This window comes from Rhipicephalus microplus, chromosome 6, assembly GCF_043290135.1.
Source record: "Rhipicephalus microplus isolate Deutch F79 chromosome 6, USDA_Rmic, whole genome shotgun sequence".
NCBI lineage: Eukaryota > Metazoa > Arthropoda > Arachnida > Ixodida > Ixodidae > Rhipicephalus > Rhipicephalus microplus.
In genome coordinates this window covers 118,535,055-118,552,205 of record NC_134705.1, presented here as the reverse complement: position 1 = coordinate 118,552,205, position 17,151 = coordinate 118,535,055, and the positions used below count along the sequence as shown (strand labels likewise).

Genomic DNA, 17,151 nt, shown 5'->3' with positions numbered 1-17,151 from the left:
AGTGTGTAAGCACAACAAATAGGTTCGGCTTGCTATCGAAGATAGTTGTCTCATTTCGCCAATAACGCAGTTGTGGGTTAGTACTTGTGTGTGTTGCCGACTATTTGTCTGTTTGCGATGTAGCATGAAAGTATACCACTCGTGTTACGTCACAATAACACTCTTAAAGAAATCAGTATTACCTACGTCACCACGCGTTTGCCTTTGGGCAGTGTCTCCCTCACGTGTGAAAATTATCACCTCTTTCTAAACTCTGAGTCACAGTAACGTGAATGGCCGTCATACCGAACATAATGTACGAAGAGCTATCGGTTGTCGTAGCAAAGCGCCATCGTAAACAAGTCCCGCATTCAACTGTCACTCAAGAAATGTCTGTAATAGATGGCTTACAGACTTATTGCGAGGTATGCCCAAATAATATTAAAGCAATAGAGAAAAAAAGTGTTCTTCCGCCTTCACCGTTTCACTAACTGCTATACAATGATGAGGAATGCATGGCCGAGGCAGCAAACCAATTTGGCTGTGGAGATCGTCTCGTGAGTCGCCATACCACTCACTTTTCAACGGTACCTTTGTTGCGCCATTGGGTGAAGGTCCGAGACAGATCTCAGTCTAGTATATGTAACCATGTCACGATATCTTGCTCTTTTTTCCAGGAATGGCTGACCAGTCGGAAATGTCCTCCATGTCTTCGGTAGAATCATCTGAGATGTCAGGCATGTCAGGTATGACGGGCGCACATCGTCTTGTTCTTACAACACTACCACGTGGAGGAATCGAACATAAAATCTCACAATGTCACCGACATCATGGTTTTGGTTTAGGTGATGTTGCAGAAAAATAAAAAAATATCAGAATATGCTGTTTAAAAAAAAAAGACATTTTGTGAACCACGGAGGCTATGCCCATACTTCAGCCGTAGCTGCAGTAGCAACCTGAAGTGTTTATTGGGCCTACAAGGAAGAATTATTCATTGCACATTGGTAAGTTATGCATATCACTCAGCTAAAAGTTCATGATCAAACGAAAGTGCTGTAAATTTGAAGTAGAAGGTTTACGCCGACTGCAGTACACCAGCTTAGGATACAGTACACCTGTGGTAAAAAAAGGTCATCAGGCTAAAACAATTCTATTAACAGTGGAGCTGCTCTAGCTAGGGCCTGACGACAGATGAGCGTCTGCGTCCGCGTCCCACTACAGCTCCCAGATGCACATACAGGGGGCGTAACTGACTGGGTTGCGTACTAAGCGGTAGACGAGCAGAGGAAAGTGGCAAAAACTGAACTCAAACTTCATCTCGATGCGAGCTCAAGGGTGAACAGCCTTTAGTCACAGTTGCCAGGGTGGGTGTGCCAGGTACAGCCGAAATTGCAAGTGAAATACATAAAAAACCACAGCGGCATTGTTTTTGCACATTTGACGCCAAGTCTTATGGGCTAAGTTGTTTATCAAAATGAAACTGTTTGAGGCTTTAACAATTTACTCTCACAGTCGCAAAATTGCGTATCGTTAAGTACGACAACAAAATAGACATGTTTTTCAACTGGCAGACGTTTTTTTTTATTGAATACACAATGTAGAAATGAATTCGAGCTATAAGGAAATACTTCCATTCCTATGGCGATCGTAAGCTGTAGGCTCATGGTTCACGTGTATTCACTGAAATGTTCTACCAATTCAGCTGAGCACTGGTGTGCCCCCCGCCATGGTGGTCTAGTGGCTAAAGTACTCGGATGGTGACCCGAAGGTGGCGGGATCGAATCCCACCTGCGGCGGCTGCATTTTATATGGAGGCGAAAATGCTATAGGCCCGTGTGATCAGCTTTGGGTGCACATCAAAGAACCCCAGGTGGTCAAAATTTCCGGAGTCCTCCTCTACGGCGTCTCTCATAGTCATATGGGAGTTCGGGGAGGATAAACCCCACATACCAATAAATCAATCAATCAATCAATTGGGACGCTTTGAATAGCGTTGCTAAATATGCCGCGCAGTTTGATCACCCTTCAAAGATCACGATTAAACTACGTTGTCGTAGTAGTTGAAAATAGAAAACTTAACTTGGTGGCAGGTATGTCAATATGGTTGATTGGGCGAGTTGAAGATTCATTTTTGTTTCACATGCGAGCGTGATATGTAGACAGGGACAAAAAATACACGGACTTATCACACTCATATTTTAAACTGAAATTAGTGGAATATTATCTATTTGAATATTACAGTCACCCACGTTTGTCAGTTATGTGGACGTTTAAGATGCACATTGCATAAAACTAGCGCATCATACGGCTGAAGTCAGATTAAAATGGAGAAATATACAATCGATTAGCTGCAAACTGCGCCATTATATTTCAGTGTGTGGTACTGTTTATGTAATAACAACGCTAATACACAGAATCCACAAACTGGACAAGAAATGACCGTATCCTTGTGCGACAGACATCATACCCCAAGAATGTGCCGAATATACGAAATTCGACACTAAAGTTCTAGAGAAAAAAGTTTTATGTGAGTGGGACTGTTCGAAAACATTGCCGGAAATTTTAAAGTTCATAATTATAATGGAAAATGTACATAATTATGTCATTAATTCAGACTCATTTGTGATGTATTTCTTCATTTAACCGAATTCAAGGACGCGCTCCCATTACATGCGACAATTATCAGCTGAGAGTGAGCATTTCTGAAAAGGTTAAAAAGTGTTTGCAAACTTCCACCTCGAACAACTCATTGGACGTGGTACGGCCTTAATTGAAGCCATTATTCACACATAACTTAAGTCACCCATAATTGATATTGATATATCCCCCATAAGTCACCCGTAAGTGATATAAATGAAGTATGGGTGACCACAACGCTTTATTGACGATTAGCTCTGTTCGTGGTCTATCCCTTGGAAACAGCACACAGAAACGGCAAAATTAAGTCACACACCTAAAGAAAGGTGCTGTGTCGCAAAGGGTTATAGAGATTTGCTATTGTTATTCATTCGTTGTACTCATGGCATTAGGCGACAGTTGCACAATAATAAAAACTGTGCTCAACTTACACGGTATTGTGCTTAAGCAGATATCTTCATTGGGAACAATTGACTGCCCATCCATGTAATAGGGCACACCAAGTTGGCACATTTGGTGAATGTGACATAAAAGTTTTCTGCACTTACACTGTCGAAGTCGAAATCTGGCGTCAAAAATATCTTGAGTTCTAACCATGCACGCACCGACGAGATATCAGTTATTTATCATCACATGTGAGCCTCACTGTTGATTCAACTGGAACGGCTGTGCTGTGAAAGTCTAATGAAACGAATAGAAATCAAAGCGAAGGAAGCTATCGAGACGTTATTAGTCTTTGAAGTGTATATTGGTGATCTTGAAATAAATGTGAAGAAATAGAAGCGGATGAAAATGCGACCGTCCACAGGTAGGGATTGATACTGTATTCTTTTAGAGCTTGATGCTGAGCTCCCATCTTGTAGAAAAGAGCGCGTGCTACGTAACGCTAACTGACAAAAGAGATTATTCCACACTAACCTTTACGGCCAAAAAAAGCACTAGCTCGTGATTACATGTACATGATTACTTGTGCTACGTATAACTGCCGCAATACAGTGGAATACAATAAACGGCATTAAATCGACAATTTGTGAAGTAATTGACACGCTTTTAGAGTTCTTCAAAAGTACATAAACAAAATTTAAGTGCGAAACGAAAACTATTATCCAAGCAGACGGCAACTGGATCGTATAACATTGTATGCAGCAAAAGGTAGTCGCAGTGAGCCGGTACTAACAACGCTTTTTTTTTCGTTTTCACAGACACGAGTACGACAGATAAGCAAGGAGGCGGTAGGTTCATACATCTCAAATATCATATGATATCATAGTACCGCATTACGCTATACTTCCCTATCGTAACTGTTGTTGATGTATACATGAACGTAAATATAAATAACTCCGCATCTCTTACCTCGACTGAAAATCATCATAAAAGCGACCCCAATAAAATATATTCTAGCTAGTTACATGATATAGTTTTCCTTGCATTGTCCCGTGTTCCCATCCTCTTTAACAGGTGCTGGCCGAAAAACAGTACAGGCGTCACCTGAGCTTCGATACATTACAAAAGCGGGTTATACCTTCTGCGCTGCCAAACCAGTTGGCGCTCCGTAGTAGATTGGGCTACTGTCACAAGCGCCGTCAATGAAGAATGTCTCCGAGATAGGTCGCGTTGTAGTTATGTTTGTTTAATTCATTAGTACATGGGGAAGTAGGCAATAGGAAAAAGGGAGCACACACGGACAACGCTGTGTGGTTTTTTGCCTTCCGTCTCCAATTTGCCGCTGCGCAGATAATTCGAAGTGAAACAAGATGTGGCTCTCCGAATCGTTATCATGTGGTCGGGCTCTGCCTTGCAGGAAATTAACTAGACCACTTATGATAGGAACAGCCTCATTTACCTCTCCGCGGAGTCATCAATTGAAGTTCAGAAGTTCGTGGCCACATGGTCAGGCGCAATATCAAGGCGTGGCTAGATAAGCCACTTGACTGCCAGCGAATCGCGACCATCAAAACGCTCATATGGGCAAAGCCAGCTGTCACACCAAAAGAACGCTTGCAGCCCAAATCACCGACTAAGCTAACGCGATCGAGTGCGTGATCAAGGTGCTGCGAAGGTGTTACGAAGAGCGGCAGTGGTTGCAGCTTGGCAAAATGACACCCTGACAGTCCAAAATAGTCAGCGAACAGGCAGTGCCTTTGCACACTCCGACAATGCTTGCAGTTGAATAGAACTTTATGAGGGAGCGTCATTTATTTCTCAAAGGTGGGTTAATTTAGGCCTTTATGAACCATAAATGGACGGCGACGCAGTGAGCAGTGGAAAAGAACATGGTAGGTGTAACCTTAAGGGACAAGAAGAGAGCAGTGCGTATAATGTAACAAACGGGTGTTAATGACATGATAGTCGGAATTAACAAAAAAAAAATGTTCATGAGCAGCGCAGGTAGCGTGAAGGCAAGATAACCGCTGGTCATTGAGCATTATAGACTGGATTCCAAGAGAATGCAAGCGTGTGAGGGAGACACAGTTAGGTGGACAGATGAGACTAAGAAGTTTGCGGGTAGAAAGTTGTAGCAGCAAGCACAGGACCGAGTGGATTGGTGGAATGCAAGAGAAGCCTTGGTTCTGCAGTGGGCGTAGCCTGGCTGATGAAGATGATGATGATGATGATGATGATGATGATGATGATGATGATGATGATGATGATGAATGAGAACGCATTCATGAACCAGACTGGCTGTAATTCTTCCATGTTCAGCCGATTAGCGGTGCTATTTCTTTAGTCGTGCCGGGAGTCCGCGTTGGCACTTCAGCCTTGTAGTTTTATCTCTTGCAGATTTATGAGACTATAGGTTATTCCCGTAGCTTTTGTTTGTGCTTGGAGTCTCTGAAACCTGTGCTGTCAATTTCAGTCTGCATCAATGGAGTAATTGTGTCTTTCTTGAGAACCTTCCTATACAGTTTGCAGAAAATAAAGAATCGAACAGAACAACCTCTGAAATACGCGCTGTGGTGGAGAAGCCACTTTTTAAGACTAAAGTGAAGAGGTCCTGCCACACATTCTAGGCATGGTCAAAAAGCGCCACCAATCGGCAGTTGAGGCTCCCGAGAACACGCGAGCCAAATAATATTGCGCAGTATGTGGCCTGGAGTTGCGATAAGTTCTCAAATACAGCAAAAAAAATGCTTTCTCTTCTATCGAGAAAAGGCGCTTCAGGCTTCAAAATAGCTGCGTCACAAGCCCTTTTCCCGCAATTGGTTGGCTTGAGCATGACCCGCACAGGAGTTACTGGGGCCGCTGCGAGAGGTCATGGCCTGTCAGCGCATACCCGCGTGATCACACTGAAAAGCCGTGAGATTGAAGACACAAAACAGACAGAAAAAGTGCTCAATGTCAAGAGGTGCGCGAGATACACTCTTCCCCAGTTCCATCTTTTCCTGATAATCTCCCAGTGCTCTCTTCGGGACGAGAGAGGAGGGAATGTAACTGCAGCGTGTGACAAATGTTTGTAACTCCGCTCGTACTGGACGAAATCTAAAAACATTTGGCGCACTCAATCTGGGAGGCGATAACTCCTGTATTGTACAAATTCTATGGCTGCTTAAAAAACTGCTGCAGGGCCCCTTTTCTAAGCGTTTATTGACGTTGGTTTTGAGAACATGTCGGATTCCACGTTTTTGCTTTGTTTGATGCGTGCTGGTAGTCGATGTAATATTCCAAAATGTTGATTGACTCCGAAGTTTATAAATTCATCATCTACACACTGCACAAATCTGTGGTTTATTGCTAATATGCTACGACTTTTACGAACTGTAGGCTATCCCGAAAAGAGAGATCACACCGTTATGATACCCATATTGGTGTTCGGCTGTGTCTATAGATTGTCATTCATTGCAACTTCTACTCTTTTACAGCCCAAAGGTAAGTGTAGCACCCTTCTCATAATTTTGGTTTTTCGCCATTAAGCAGGTTTTTTTATTTGAAGAACTGGGGAGGGGGATAAAGTTGTTTTCCAATGCTACCACGTGGGAGTAGGGTGATGGTACAGAAGTTGATCAATAAATTTTATAAGATAAGTGTCAACCTGTGAAATTATCATGATGATGGGCTGGTACAGTACGCACGGATTGAAAAGCGACATCATTTTTGTTTGTATGAGAATTGTTATGAGTAATCACTCGAAATCACCACTTCGGGTCAGTGTAACTCTTTCTAGTGAAGGTAACGTTGGTTGCGCTGATAGCGCACGAAGTGTGCTTGTACAGTTTCAGGACGAGAGGCATGTAATATTCTGTGGACATGGGTTTAGGTGAATTTCCCCTACACTAATGTAAAAAAATGTTCCTCTATTGAAAAATATTGAGTTTGGGAGCATGTATTTATATTATAGACTACATTTCCCCTACTATCATAGAGTACGTCGGATTATGCCATAATTTTTCGCAGAGACCATCGGCGATATTGGTTTGCCGTTTGCTGTGTTTTGCTTCTCATCCTGCTCCTCGGGATGGTGCTTCTGTCCTCTTCCGACAGCTCGACTGGTGAGCAAGCCATTGTCTTCTTTACAAAGTGGTGCCGATTGTTATTTTCAGGCTCAACACGATGCTCCCGAGACTAGTTTTGTTTGACAAATTCGCGAGGAGAAACTTTCTGGCTACATTTGCAGTAGGTCGGGTTTTCAACCTGGCATTTAAAAATTTGCAGCTGTTTCTAGTGGGGGGCACCCCTAAGAGACCTTACAAATGTAGCGCTTGATTGTGTACCATTACGTTTCTAATTGGAAAGAAATTATATCGAAACAACAGGCGCATTCCCGCCATCGCTGTAGTGTTCCGTACAAAAACCGGATTGATAACATGGCCTCACACGTCGTAGTTTCTATGCATGAGTAAAAACACACGACAAGATGTCTGCGAATACTGCTCAAGCAGATATGAAACGTGCTGGGAGCTTCTGTGAAGTAATTTGTCCTTGGAAAAAAAAACTGCAAAGTGTGTACGGAGAACACGCGCTATTGGCAGACAATGCGCACCATGACCGAGCAGTTATAGTCGGTCGCGTATCTTAAGATACGCGTGGTATACTAACCTTCATAAAGTCATGTTGGGAGATACGGTGGTAGTAGGGTATGACTATAGTGCATTTTATAGTTCGGCTGTGTGACGGCGACTGCAGAAGCACCGAACAATGCAGCAGTCGTACCTTGCTTGCATCCTATATCCCACTACCTGCTGAAGGTAGGCAGCAGAGTCGACATGCTGGTCGCGTTTTCTGCCCCTGAGTGTCTTCAGGATCTAAGTGGCTGAGTAAATAGGAAAAACAAATAATGGGCTAGCGGCTGCGTCTACCGTCTGTGGGGCTTCCTTCACGCTGCCCTACAGACGTTTTACACAATGCACGCGCAATGTGATCTGTTCTATAATTTGTCTTGAGGTCGAACGCATATCGGACAGACTGGCAGGTGCTTAAAGGAAAGTCTCAAGAACACTATCAGAACGCCCAACAGATCCTTTAGGGTTACATTGCTGTGCTTGTAGCTGCGTTACACGCCTCGAAGGTATGATAGTTTGGAGCCTCTCATCAGACAAGATCACTATAATCGGTTGCAACTTTAGAACAGCACTTCCTCCTCAAAGGCCGATGCACGCAAGCCTGCTCCATTGAGCATGTTCTACAGACTTGCGTCATGGGATGGACGGCTGTTGTTACCACCTGCAGAGAATGTTGCAGAGAGCAAGAGTGGGGCTATTCCCTTAGTCGCTGAGGTGGTCGGCTGCCGCGCTTCTGTCGTCTTGACTTGCCCGACTTCTTAAGGGGTATAGATTAGGCAAGAAAGCGGTAAACATAGAAAAACAGGAAGAAGCCACTACCACTGACCGTGAAAGAAAACCAGTTTCTCGATCTGTAGTTAGATAAGTAAGCGTTTGTAATGAATGGATGAAAATAGCAAGAAATTGTTGAACAGTTTTTTATTTTCGTGTATATGCTGTATGCTTCATGAAGTGCGTCAAATAATCAGCTGCTAGCGCTAGTGTGTGTTCCCATTCCGTTCCCGTCTTGCGCCCTTATAAATGCGAGTGCATCTTTAAGTTGGGCTATGCCAGGCGTTCACGGTGTCCGTGCGCCGGAAGGTGTTATCTCTCCGCTCTCATTGCTTTCCCATAGCAACAACTGCGGACGTATGCACTTATCTTCACCCCTAGAAACCGAAGAATGTGATGCGAGAGAGAGTAGGAGGGCGTAGGTGCAGTGCTTCGCCACTCCTTCTCTCACCGTTCGCTCTCTCACTTGCCTGCGCCCCACTGTCCCGTGCGGTCGCGCCTTACTCTATACCGTTCGCTGGCTGGGTGCCTCTCAGGAACATCCGGAAACGCGTGAACACGCCACTCAGAAACACCAACGCCGAGCCGAGAATGCTGGCGCCCAACTTTCCCGCCCACTAGTTCCTCTCTCTCGACGGATGGCTGGCTGGGTCTCTCTCAAGACGATGGCAGAAGTCGGTGAAGGTAATGACGCTAATGCTGCACTCTCTTGGCGCAAGAAATGCGTTCGCATTTCCTCACGATTCCTTTCGAACAGGTAGGGTCATTTTTTTTTTCGTTTCGACGTTTTATACTTCGCGTGGGTGAGTCCTTTTTCTCTAGATTTTCGTTTCATTGAAGACACTAGGAATTGGTATGGCGACTGTTTAACTCCCTTTGCTCTTTATTCTTTGCTTAAGAAACGACCGACGATAACGGCGGAGAGAACGATGACAAGTCTCACTACGCTGTAGATCCATCTGGCGGCGGAAAAACCCCTCCTGTGAGTAACAGTCACCCTTGCGTTGGTCGCAAGCTTAACTCGTAAAAAACTAGTGGTGCTAACAATGAAGAAAGCGTATAGCCGAGTAGCCTCGTTGTTTATATTTTTCTTCTTTTTTTATTTATCTCCGTTTTTTATTTTTTGCTTGTTTATTGTATTTATTTCTGTTGTATCTATTTTTGTTTTTGTCAGTTGGTTTACCTGTTTGTTTTTGTTGGCTTTCTGTCTTTCGTGCCCTCTCTGTTTCTACATATTTCTCTCTCCTTTCTTCATCTCGTGTTTCGATTATCTATCTTCCTCTCTTTTATTTATTTCTATTTCTTCTGCTTGTTTTTATGTTGAGCTTTACTCTGTCCTCTTCTTCTTTCCCTCTTCGTTCCCCTCACATCTAAAGGATACAGCCACATCAATCCATCCATCCATCGGTTTAGAGCGCGAGAACCGAGCGACAACAAAGAGACAAGAAGGACACGAGTACTCGTGTCCCTGTTTTCTATTGTCGTTCTGTTCTCGTGCTATAACTATCATCATGTCATACCAACTAGCCCAATCTGCCACGCTTCAACTCAGCAACGTTGGCGCGGGAACGCGAGCTCCCCGCTAGCGCATGTCGCCTTGATAAGCAGAGGCTTTTAGCCCTGTAATACCCATGATCAATTTTGCCTTCAGGAAAATTGCGAGCAAACGCTGAACGTTTTCGTTTTTCTTGTGCAATGCATTTTAGGAAAAATATGAGCGGAATTTAGTTTGAGGCATAAATATATTTAGCATAAATTGAAATAGTTGCTACTGTATTATATGTAAGTGACTGTACCTTTTTCATAACATGTGAAATTTGCAATAGCTGTTTATTGTGACACCTATGGTAGCTTTTAGTAGCTTTATTGAGGTATTTTATTTAATGTATCAAACATGATACAATTGGCATTATAAGGCTTAATAGGTAACGCTCCTTGTTAGCAAGCTTGTTTAAACTCTTCGCTACTTTTCCCAACGCTGATGATTTTCTAGAGAATCGGTTTCATAATTGCGGTGTCGTCGACATCAATGGCGCGTCTTCTCAGTTTGAAATAATTCCTGTCTGATCGCCGTTAGGCTCAACGCATCGAAATTAACGCAGTAACTGAATGGCAGTTGCATTGTTTTCTGCCAATGATAATGGCTTAAAAAATGCAACTATCACTCAGCTAATCGTTGTAGTCGTGTGCAATTCTGCCGTTTTTTTTAACATTATGGGCAGGAGCAAACAGAACGACTCGAAACGACAGGCAGGCTGCCCCTGGCAGGAGGAAAAAAAGAGAGCCATGGTTGGGGCGTGACAACCAAGCCTCGTTTTTTACTGCATCTACAATGATGTCACCTTGCGCCACTAATGAACACTGCGCTCAAAGTGCGCATGCCTGCACCCCCCAAAACAAAAACAAACAAACAAAAAAACTCGGGGCCCTACAAGCGCGTCAGAATCGGGCGCTGTATAAACATACTGAACAATAGGGCAAGTGCTGATGAAAACATAATGTCACCCAAACAGAAGAAGGCTCTCACACTTCAACTCACTCACATGCACCCACACTGACTGTGGAAGACGCCGTACGGCCAGACACCCGTGTCCCATTGATAATGAAGACCTAGGGCTACCTTTCTCTGGCAAGGTAGCACTTGACTATATCGGCTTTAGCGAGCACATGCTTGCTGGATGGAGGATGCTTACGCGCAGAACACTACACTATACAGTTTCATCATCCCGCTAGGATGACGAGTGGAAGCCTGCACAGGATTTCTGATTGTTCTGCGAGGTCGAGTGCGTTCATCGCTCATGTTTCGGCAAACGCTATCGAGGACACTGATCACAAGAAAAAATCGCCTAAAATGCACAAGGTAATGAGAAGCACATGAGATCATGAACTGCCAATTAATACGAAGGGAGGCACCATGATAAACGCGATGACGCAGCGCGACATCTTGAAGCAAGGGGGAAATTTCATATACAAATCTCCTTAGACGGCATCCACAGGAATGTGTGCATGAATTTTGTTTACCGTGCGCACACGCCATGGATATGTGCTTACAAAGTTTGGTGCCAGTTGGCACCATGCATTTCCTGTTTTGTTTCAGCTGTAGCTTCTCGAGCGTCCATGGTGTACTATAGGTAGGGAGATCGCCACTTTAATTCACTGGGCAAAATAGCGTTGTGAGGCTGACTGAAATATAAAACTTTGTCGCAGGAATGTCGCCGGTTGTTGTTGCTTCGCGTCATCCTTCCGAACTAATGTTTCCTAAGCTAGTTGGGCTCTGCACACACGGCGCAAGCGCGTACGAGTAAATCCGTCAGTATGCACCACAATATACGTCAATCCGCGAGCAGTGTTTGAGGCACAGTAGATGAATTTTTGAGTCATCCCTGTCTCTCTGACCGAGTGCGAGATGTGGGGACTTTGGCACTCAAAACTATATAGATGACTCGAAGCTTCACGGCGTGCAGAGCCGTGGTGGTTCTACAAAGGTTGATCCATCGAAGACGACTTCTGGAGGAGACCACAAGCCTGGCGGGAAGACGACTTCTGGGGGAGGTCACAAGCCTGGCGGGAAGACGACCTCGGAGCATGCTCCAACCCACGGTGGAAAGACCATAAGACCCGGACCTATCGTGACAAAGCCAGGCACACCGGAGCCCGGTCACCATACCAGTGTTGCCCCCAGAGGACCGGCCCATAAACCTACAACTACTACTCCACCTCCAATCATCGGTTTGTATAGGTCCGGACATTGTACAGCAAGCAGGGTTTTCTGACGCTGTGGGGACGAGTATACAAATGAGCATATGCGCGTCCTCGAAAAAACAATGATACATCCTTTAGACCGTCTAAAATATATTTAAATAATCTATAGTTTGTCTAAATCAACTTTTGTAAGGACAGAGGCAAAAAAAAAGTGGGGACCCGAGAACTTTTTCAGAACAAGATGTGAAAGGGCGCTTTTTATGTACCTATGTTTTTGCGTCTTTCTGTCTTATACCGCCGAAGAAATATCAAAGCACCCTCCTGTAGCATTTGTAGGCGAATGAACTACGTAATCGCTGGTAGATGATGGGCTCTGGTGTTATGCGCATTAGTTTCTGTACACACTTGTTCCCGAGCTTGCTGTCTCTCTCTTGCCTCTCATTCGTAATTCAGGTGTAGTGTAAAAAACTGAAGATGTTCTCGTGAGTATTATCATATCTCTCGCATTTCATATTCCTCTATTTTGTTTGCACTGTATTTAACTGTTCGCCACGAACAACGTTTAATTTAATCCCGATGGACAAGCCTGCTTTCTATATTGTTTAAGGGCCCTCCACCACCCCGCGTTGAAAGACGAGGAGGTGGTTTTCTCCCTTCTTTCGCTATTGTTCACACAAGCAATGCATCCTCCTCACCCCTTACTTCTTAAAAGCAAGTGAACAATGTCAGCAATATGCGCTATAGCCTATCAGGTTTTAAAGCTTCTCGGCTAGGTGCTGTTGACACCGCTTGCGCAGTTTTAAACAAACCAAATGAAGTGTTAATCGATTCATCCATCGCGCACGATATTCGTGCGAGACAAGGAAGATTGGATGAACGACTGCTTGGCGAAATAGTGTAGCAGACAAATGACACTTTATATTTCACGTATATGGACCAATCGAGAGCATGTACGTTATAAACGTCCCGGGAACTGCTGTCTGCGTCACAGAAGTGCACTAGAAGGACAATAAATATCAGGAGGGAATATTTCGCTTGCTTACTTTTTGTATTTGTCCAGCCGGGTGAGTGGTCTTTTAACGGAGCCCTCAACACTGCTTCAACTAGCCATAGAATAGATTTGCTACAGGCACTCGTGAATTCACCTTGCCTCGTGAAGTCACTGCTGTAAAATGTTTCCGCCCCCAACAAGCGGAGTTAGATTTATCGCATGCTGCAATTGCATTCTCTCTTCTCTCGCCCCAATGAAAGCGCTGGAAGCTAAGCAGGGAGGGATGGCATGGAGAAAGCAAGCGTGTCGAGCGCGCTTTACGACTATGAGCACTTTTTTCATTTTTCCCTTTGAATACGCGGCTTTTCAGTTCGATGGCAGGCGTGTGTGTGAAGAAGGCGCGGCCTCTGCGGCGATCTCTGTAACGACCGAGCGCGCCATGTTTAATTCAGCCAATGGCTCAACCAACGGCTGTGACGCGTGAATAATGAGCATCTTCCGTCATTTGTCAAGAGAAGAGAAAGCAATTCTTTGAATTTGAGAATTCATACGGAGTTCCAGATTGCGTGCTCCGCTATATTATGCTGGCGTGTATTCTGGCAGACTTGATGCCTTCAGGTATTGGAGAAAGATTATTGGTGAGCAGCCAGTTTGTGATATGATTACTTGCTACGTGTTGCCCACTGGCTGAAAAAGTGTGTTCTACACTCGCCGTCGTGGCTTCTAGCGGCACTGGAATTTTTCAGGATTGAATGGATATATATGGTTCATAATGTGGACGGGGTATGCCTGCCACTGTAGCTCAGGTGGTAGAGTGTTACAAATTACTTGCCAGCGCAAGGAATTTTCACTTCTGCTTTTCTTTCTGCCGGTTTAGATTGCATTTACTAGATGTAACATTCTGTATACTATGTTTAAACCATTGTCTATTAGTTCTTGCTAATATTGAGTCTGATAGACACGATTCCTCAAATTTCCCCTTCTTTCCTTTAACACGAAAAGGTTTACTTCAAACACGGGTCTGTGTGTTCACGGAGGTTGATGTTGCTGAGATATCTCTGTCATGTTGGCAAGCCGCTTTCGCTAGGGATACGTCAAATGTTGGTACCAGCAGACTTTTACTCTCACGAGCTGTTTTATCATGACACATTTTTGAGGTCCACAGGCCTTCATTGTTGCGCTTAGAGGTGATCTGGCCCCCACTTTCAATCACACGACTATCTTGTTTTGGTGCACATTTGCACATTTCAGCTAATAGAAATTTCCGAATTGTTCTTGTAGAAGTAGTGACACGAATTTTGGTGCATTGTTTTAAATGAAAAGCCGAGTGCCGAGAACTCTAAAAAGAGTATCGTTACACTTACAATACATACATACGTACATGCATACACACATGCATCACATACATACATACATACATACATACATACATTCATACATACATACATACATACATACATACATACATACATACATACATACATACATACATACATACATACATACATACATACATACATACATACATACATTCATACATACATACATACATACATACAAAGAACTTTAATAAAACAATGCATTGAATATATTCTGACTACTCTTAACCTAAACGATCGATTTTGATTTTGGTAAGGATGCGGCGGCTTTGAACTGACATGTTAACAGAAGTCTGACGTCATTAGAATACTGCAACTCACCACACACTAGCAATATTGTCATGTTGCTGTCAGTCACATGTGATTCACCTTAGCAACGATGAGTTAATTGCCATCCGGAGACCCTGACAGCAATTTCTGCGATTCGGGCGTCATGCAGGGCGCAGACTTCGAAGCGGAGTGAACTGTCCTTACTTGCGATAATGTACGTTGAGATAGGGCATGGTTTGAGATGTTTACAGGAGAAACCTTTGGAGTAAATGTTTGATACGTGTTGTCCCTCTCAGTTGTGCGGAATAGAGTGTTGATAGTGCACACAATGGAAATGAAATTCCTTTTTGAGATAGCTCCAAACCATGTTAGTACTTGTTTAATGTGATGTCTGATGGTCCAGGCATCTTGTAAACCTGAGGGCATTTCAGTTGAAGTGAGCTAAAGTTGCACGTAGTAGAAGCCTTTGAGCTTCCAAAGACGGACACGGACATACATGTTCCCCAATGCCGTCAGTGCACTAGATGGTATCGCCAGAACGTTCTCATGCATGTCAAAGCATGTCAGTTCTCTTCTATTGCGATGTCCCGTGGTCCGCGCATCTTGTCAACTGTGAGGGCATTTCCGGTGAAGTAAGCTTAAGTTGCATGCTGTTCAAGTCTTGATCTTCCAAAGAGGGGCACTAACATCCATGTTCCCCAAAGCCGTCAGTGCGCTTGACGGTATCGGCTATAAAACGCTTGCTTGCTTGGTTCTATGAATATGCAGGGGCGAATACTACACGAAGACACAGATGTAGGGAGGCTAGTCGGCCAGGTGTAGGGAAACCAGTTGTCACAATATTTGAGGTGGTAACCTTATGTGGAATGTACGAATAGAGCAGATGACAGCGGTATAGACTTTTTACTAGTGATTTCTGCACTGAAATCAGTTCTTTTGTTGCGGAACGTATTTCTTTCAAAAATGTGCAAGAAATTTGCTCCAGATATTGTTGACAAGATTTACCGGGCATGGAGCGCCTAAAAAAAAACGGCAGGAACGTAGTTAACAGGGCCCACTCATATGAATGTATTGTCGTCACAGCGTGAAAAACAAACAAAACCCCAAACCTGATAAAACACAGCAACTCGAGCAACCAATCACATTCAATTGAAGCGTTAGTTTCACAAAGAAGCACTTATGAAGAAATACCCGAAATCACGTAGAGCACGTGCAAAAAATTTTTTACGCTATTCCTACAATGAATCCCCTAAATTTCTACACATAACTAAGCCTCGCCCTCGCATGTTTGCCAGAAACGCACTCGCCATTCAACGGAAATGGAAGACCAAAATGTGTAATGTGAACGAAATTGCATAAATATACATATTGGTGCCTGCAGAAGTAAGTGACTCCTGTTTTGCCATCTTGTGCAGTGACAAAGATGCCCCTCGTGTGCACAGTGAGCAGCGTGGGCAGCGCACAAATCCTGCTGCCTCAGTTGCATGTGTGCTCTTACGTCTTCTTCACGCACGTCATGTCGAGGAACAAACGCCTGTACGCCTCGGATGGCAGTGGGGCATTTCAGGACTTCGTTCGCGCCATAGAAGCGTCTGGTGGCTACACTGGTGGAATCTCCTTTGACATGCGGTAAGTGAGCATAAGACGTTCGGAAAATACCTTTTAAACCCCCAAAAGTACCATCGACAGCATGAAGACAAAGTATCCATGATTAAAAAGAAGCAGGACAGCGGAAAAAGCTATGGACCAGCACTCAGACATATAATAACGCTGTTTGTCTGCGCTCTCTTGTTTCTGTTTGATAGTCCATCGTTTTTTGCACTGTTTTATTTTTTGATCATAGAAAACCAACTGGCCTGATTTAACGCACTCGACATGTAATTCAAAACATAATTTTTCTTTAAAGTGTTTCGGTTCTGACGTGATCGCCCATGGTGATCTATATGACAAGAACACCTGTAGATAATATCGCCAAATGTAGTTCGTCACGTACCATGGCGTCATGCGATAATGTTATTGCTTGACGTGGTTCCTTGGTCAAAAGTAGGCTCATCACGGAGGCAGTGCGAGAAGCTGCCCGGCGAGGTGCAGGTAGATTGCAGGGCCATCGATCCAAGAGGCAATGCAAAACGCCGATGAGCACCGAAAGCCTTCGGAGGAGAAAGGGGCAGGTTTTCCCCCTCTAGTATTTTCAGGCGTATGTGTGAGGAACATTGAGTCTTCCTTAACATGGCTCTCGTACGACTGTTATATGTCACAATGACACAATATAGGCTACCTTTTTTTGTTCGTTATCAAAATCAAAAGTTGGTGCGACGCAAAATGTTCGATAAAGACTAGCGGTGCCTTGAACATTTCATTCGATGCCGGAATCAACCACACAAGCTTTACAGAGAAAAACATACAGGCACACACCAACTTTTCA

General features: G+C 44.0%; 1 protein-coding gene across 1 annotated transcript in view; it reads left to right on the top strand.

Annotated features, from left to right (window-relative positions):
- Positions 1-17,151, top strand: part of LOC142766005 (uncharacterized) — a 77,134-nt gene that overhangs the window by 47,132 nt on the left and 12,851 nt on the right. Inside the window, exons 10-15 of the mRNA XM_075867816.1 lie at positions 657-725; positions 6,477-6,483; positions 7,009-7,103; positions 9,284-9,366; positions 11,849-12,113; positions 16,142-16,355. Coding sequence (XP_075723931.1) covers positions 657-725; positions 6,477-6,483; positions 7,009-7,103; positions 9,284-9,366; positions 11,849-12,113; positions 16,142-16,355 — 733 coding nt within the window. The remainder of the gene's footprint in view (positions 1-656; positions 726-6,476; positions 6,484-7,008; positions 7,104-9,283; positions 9,367-11,848; positions 12,114-16,141; positions 16,356-17,151) is intronic.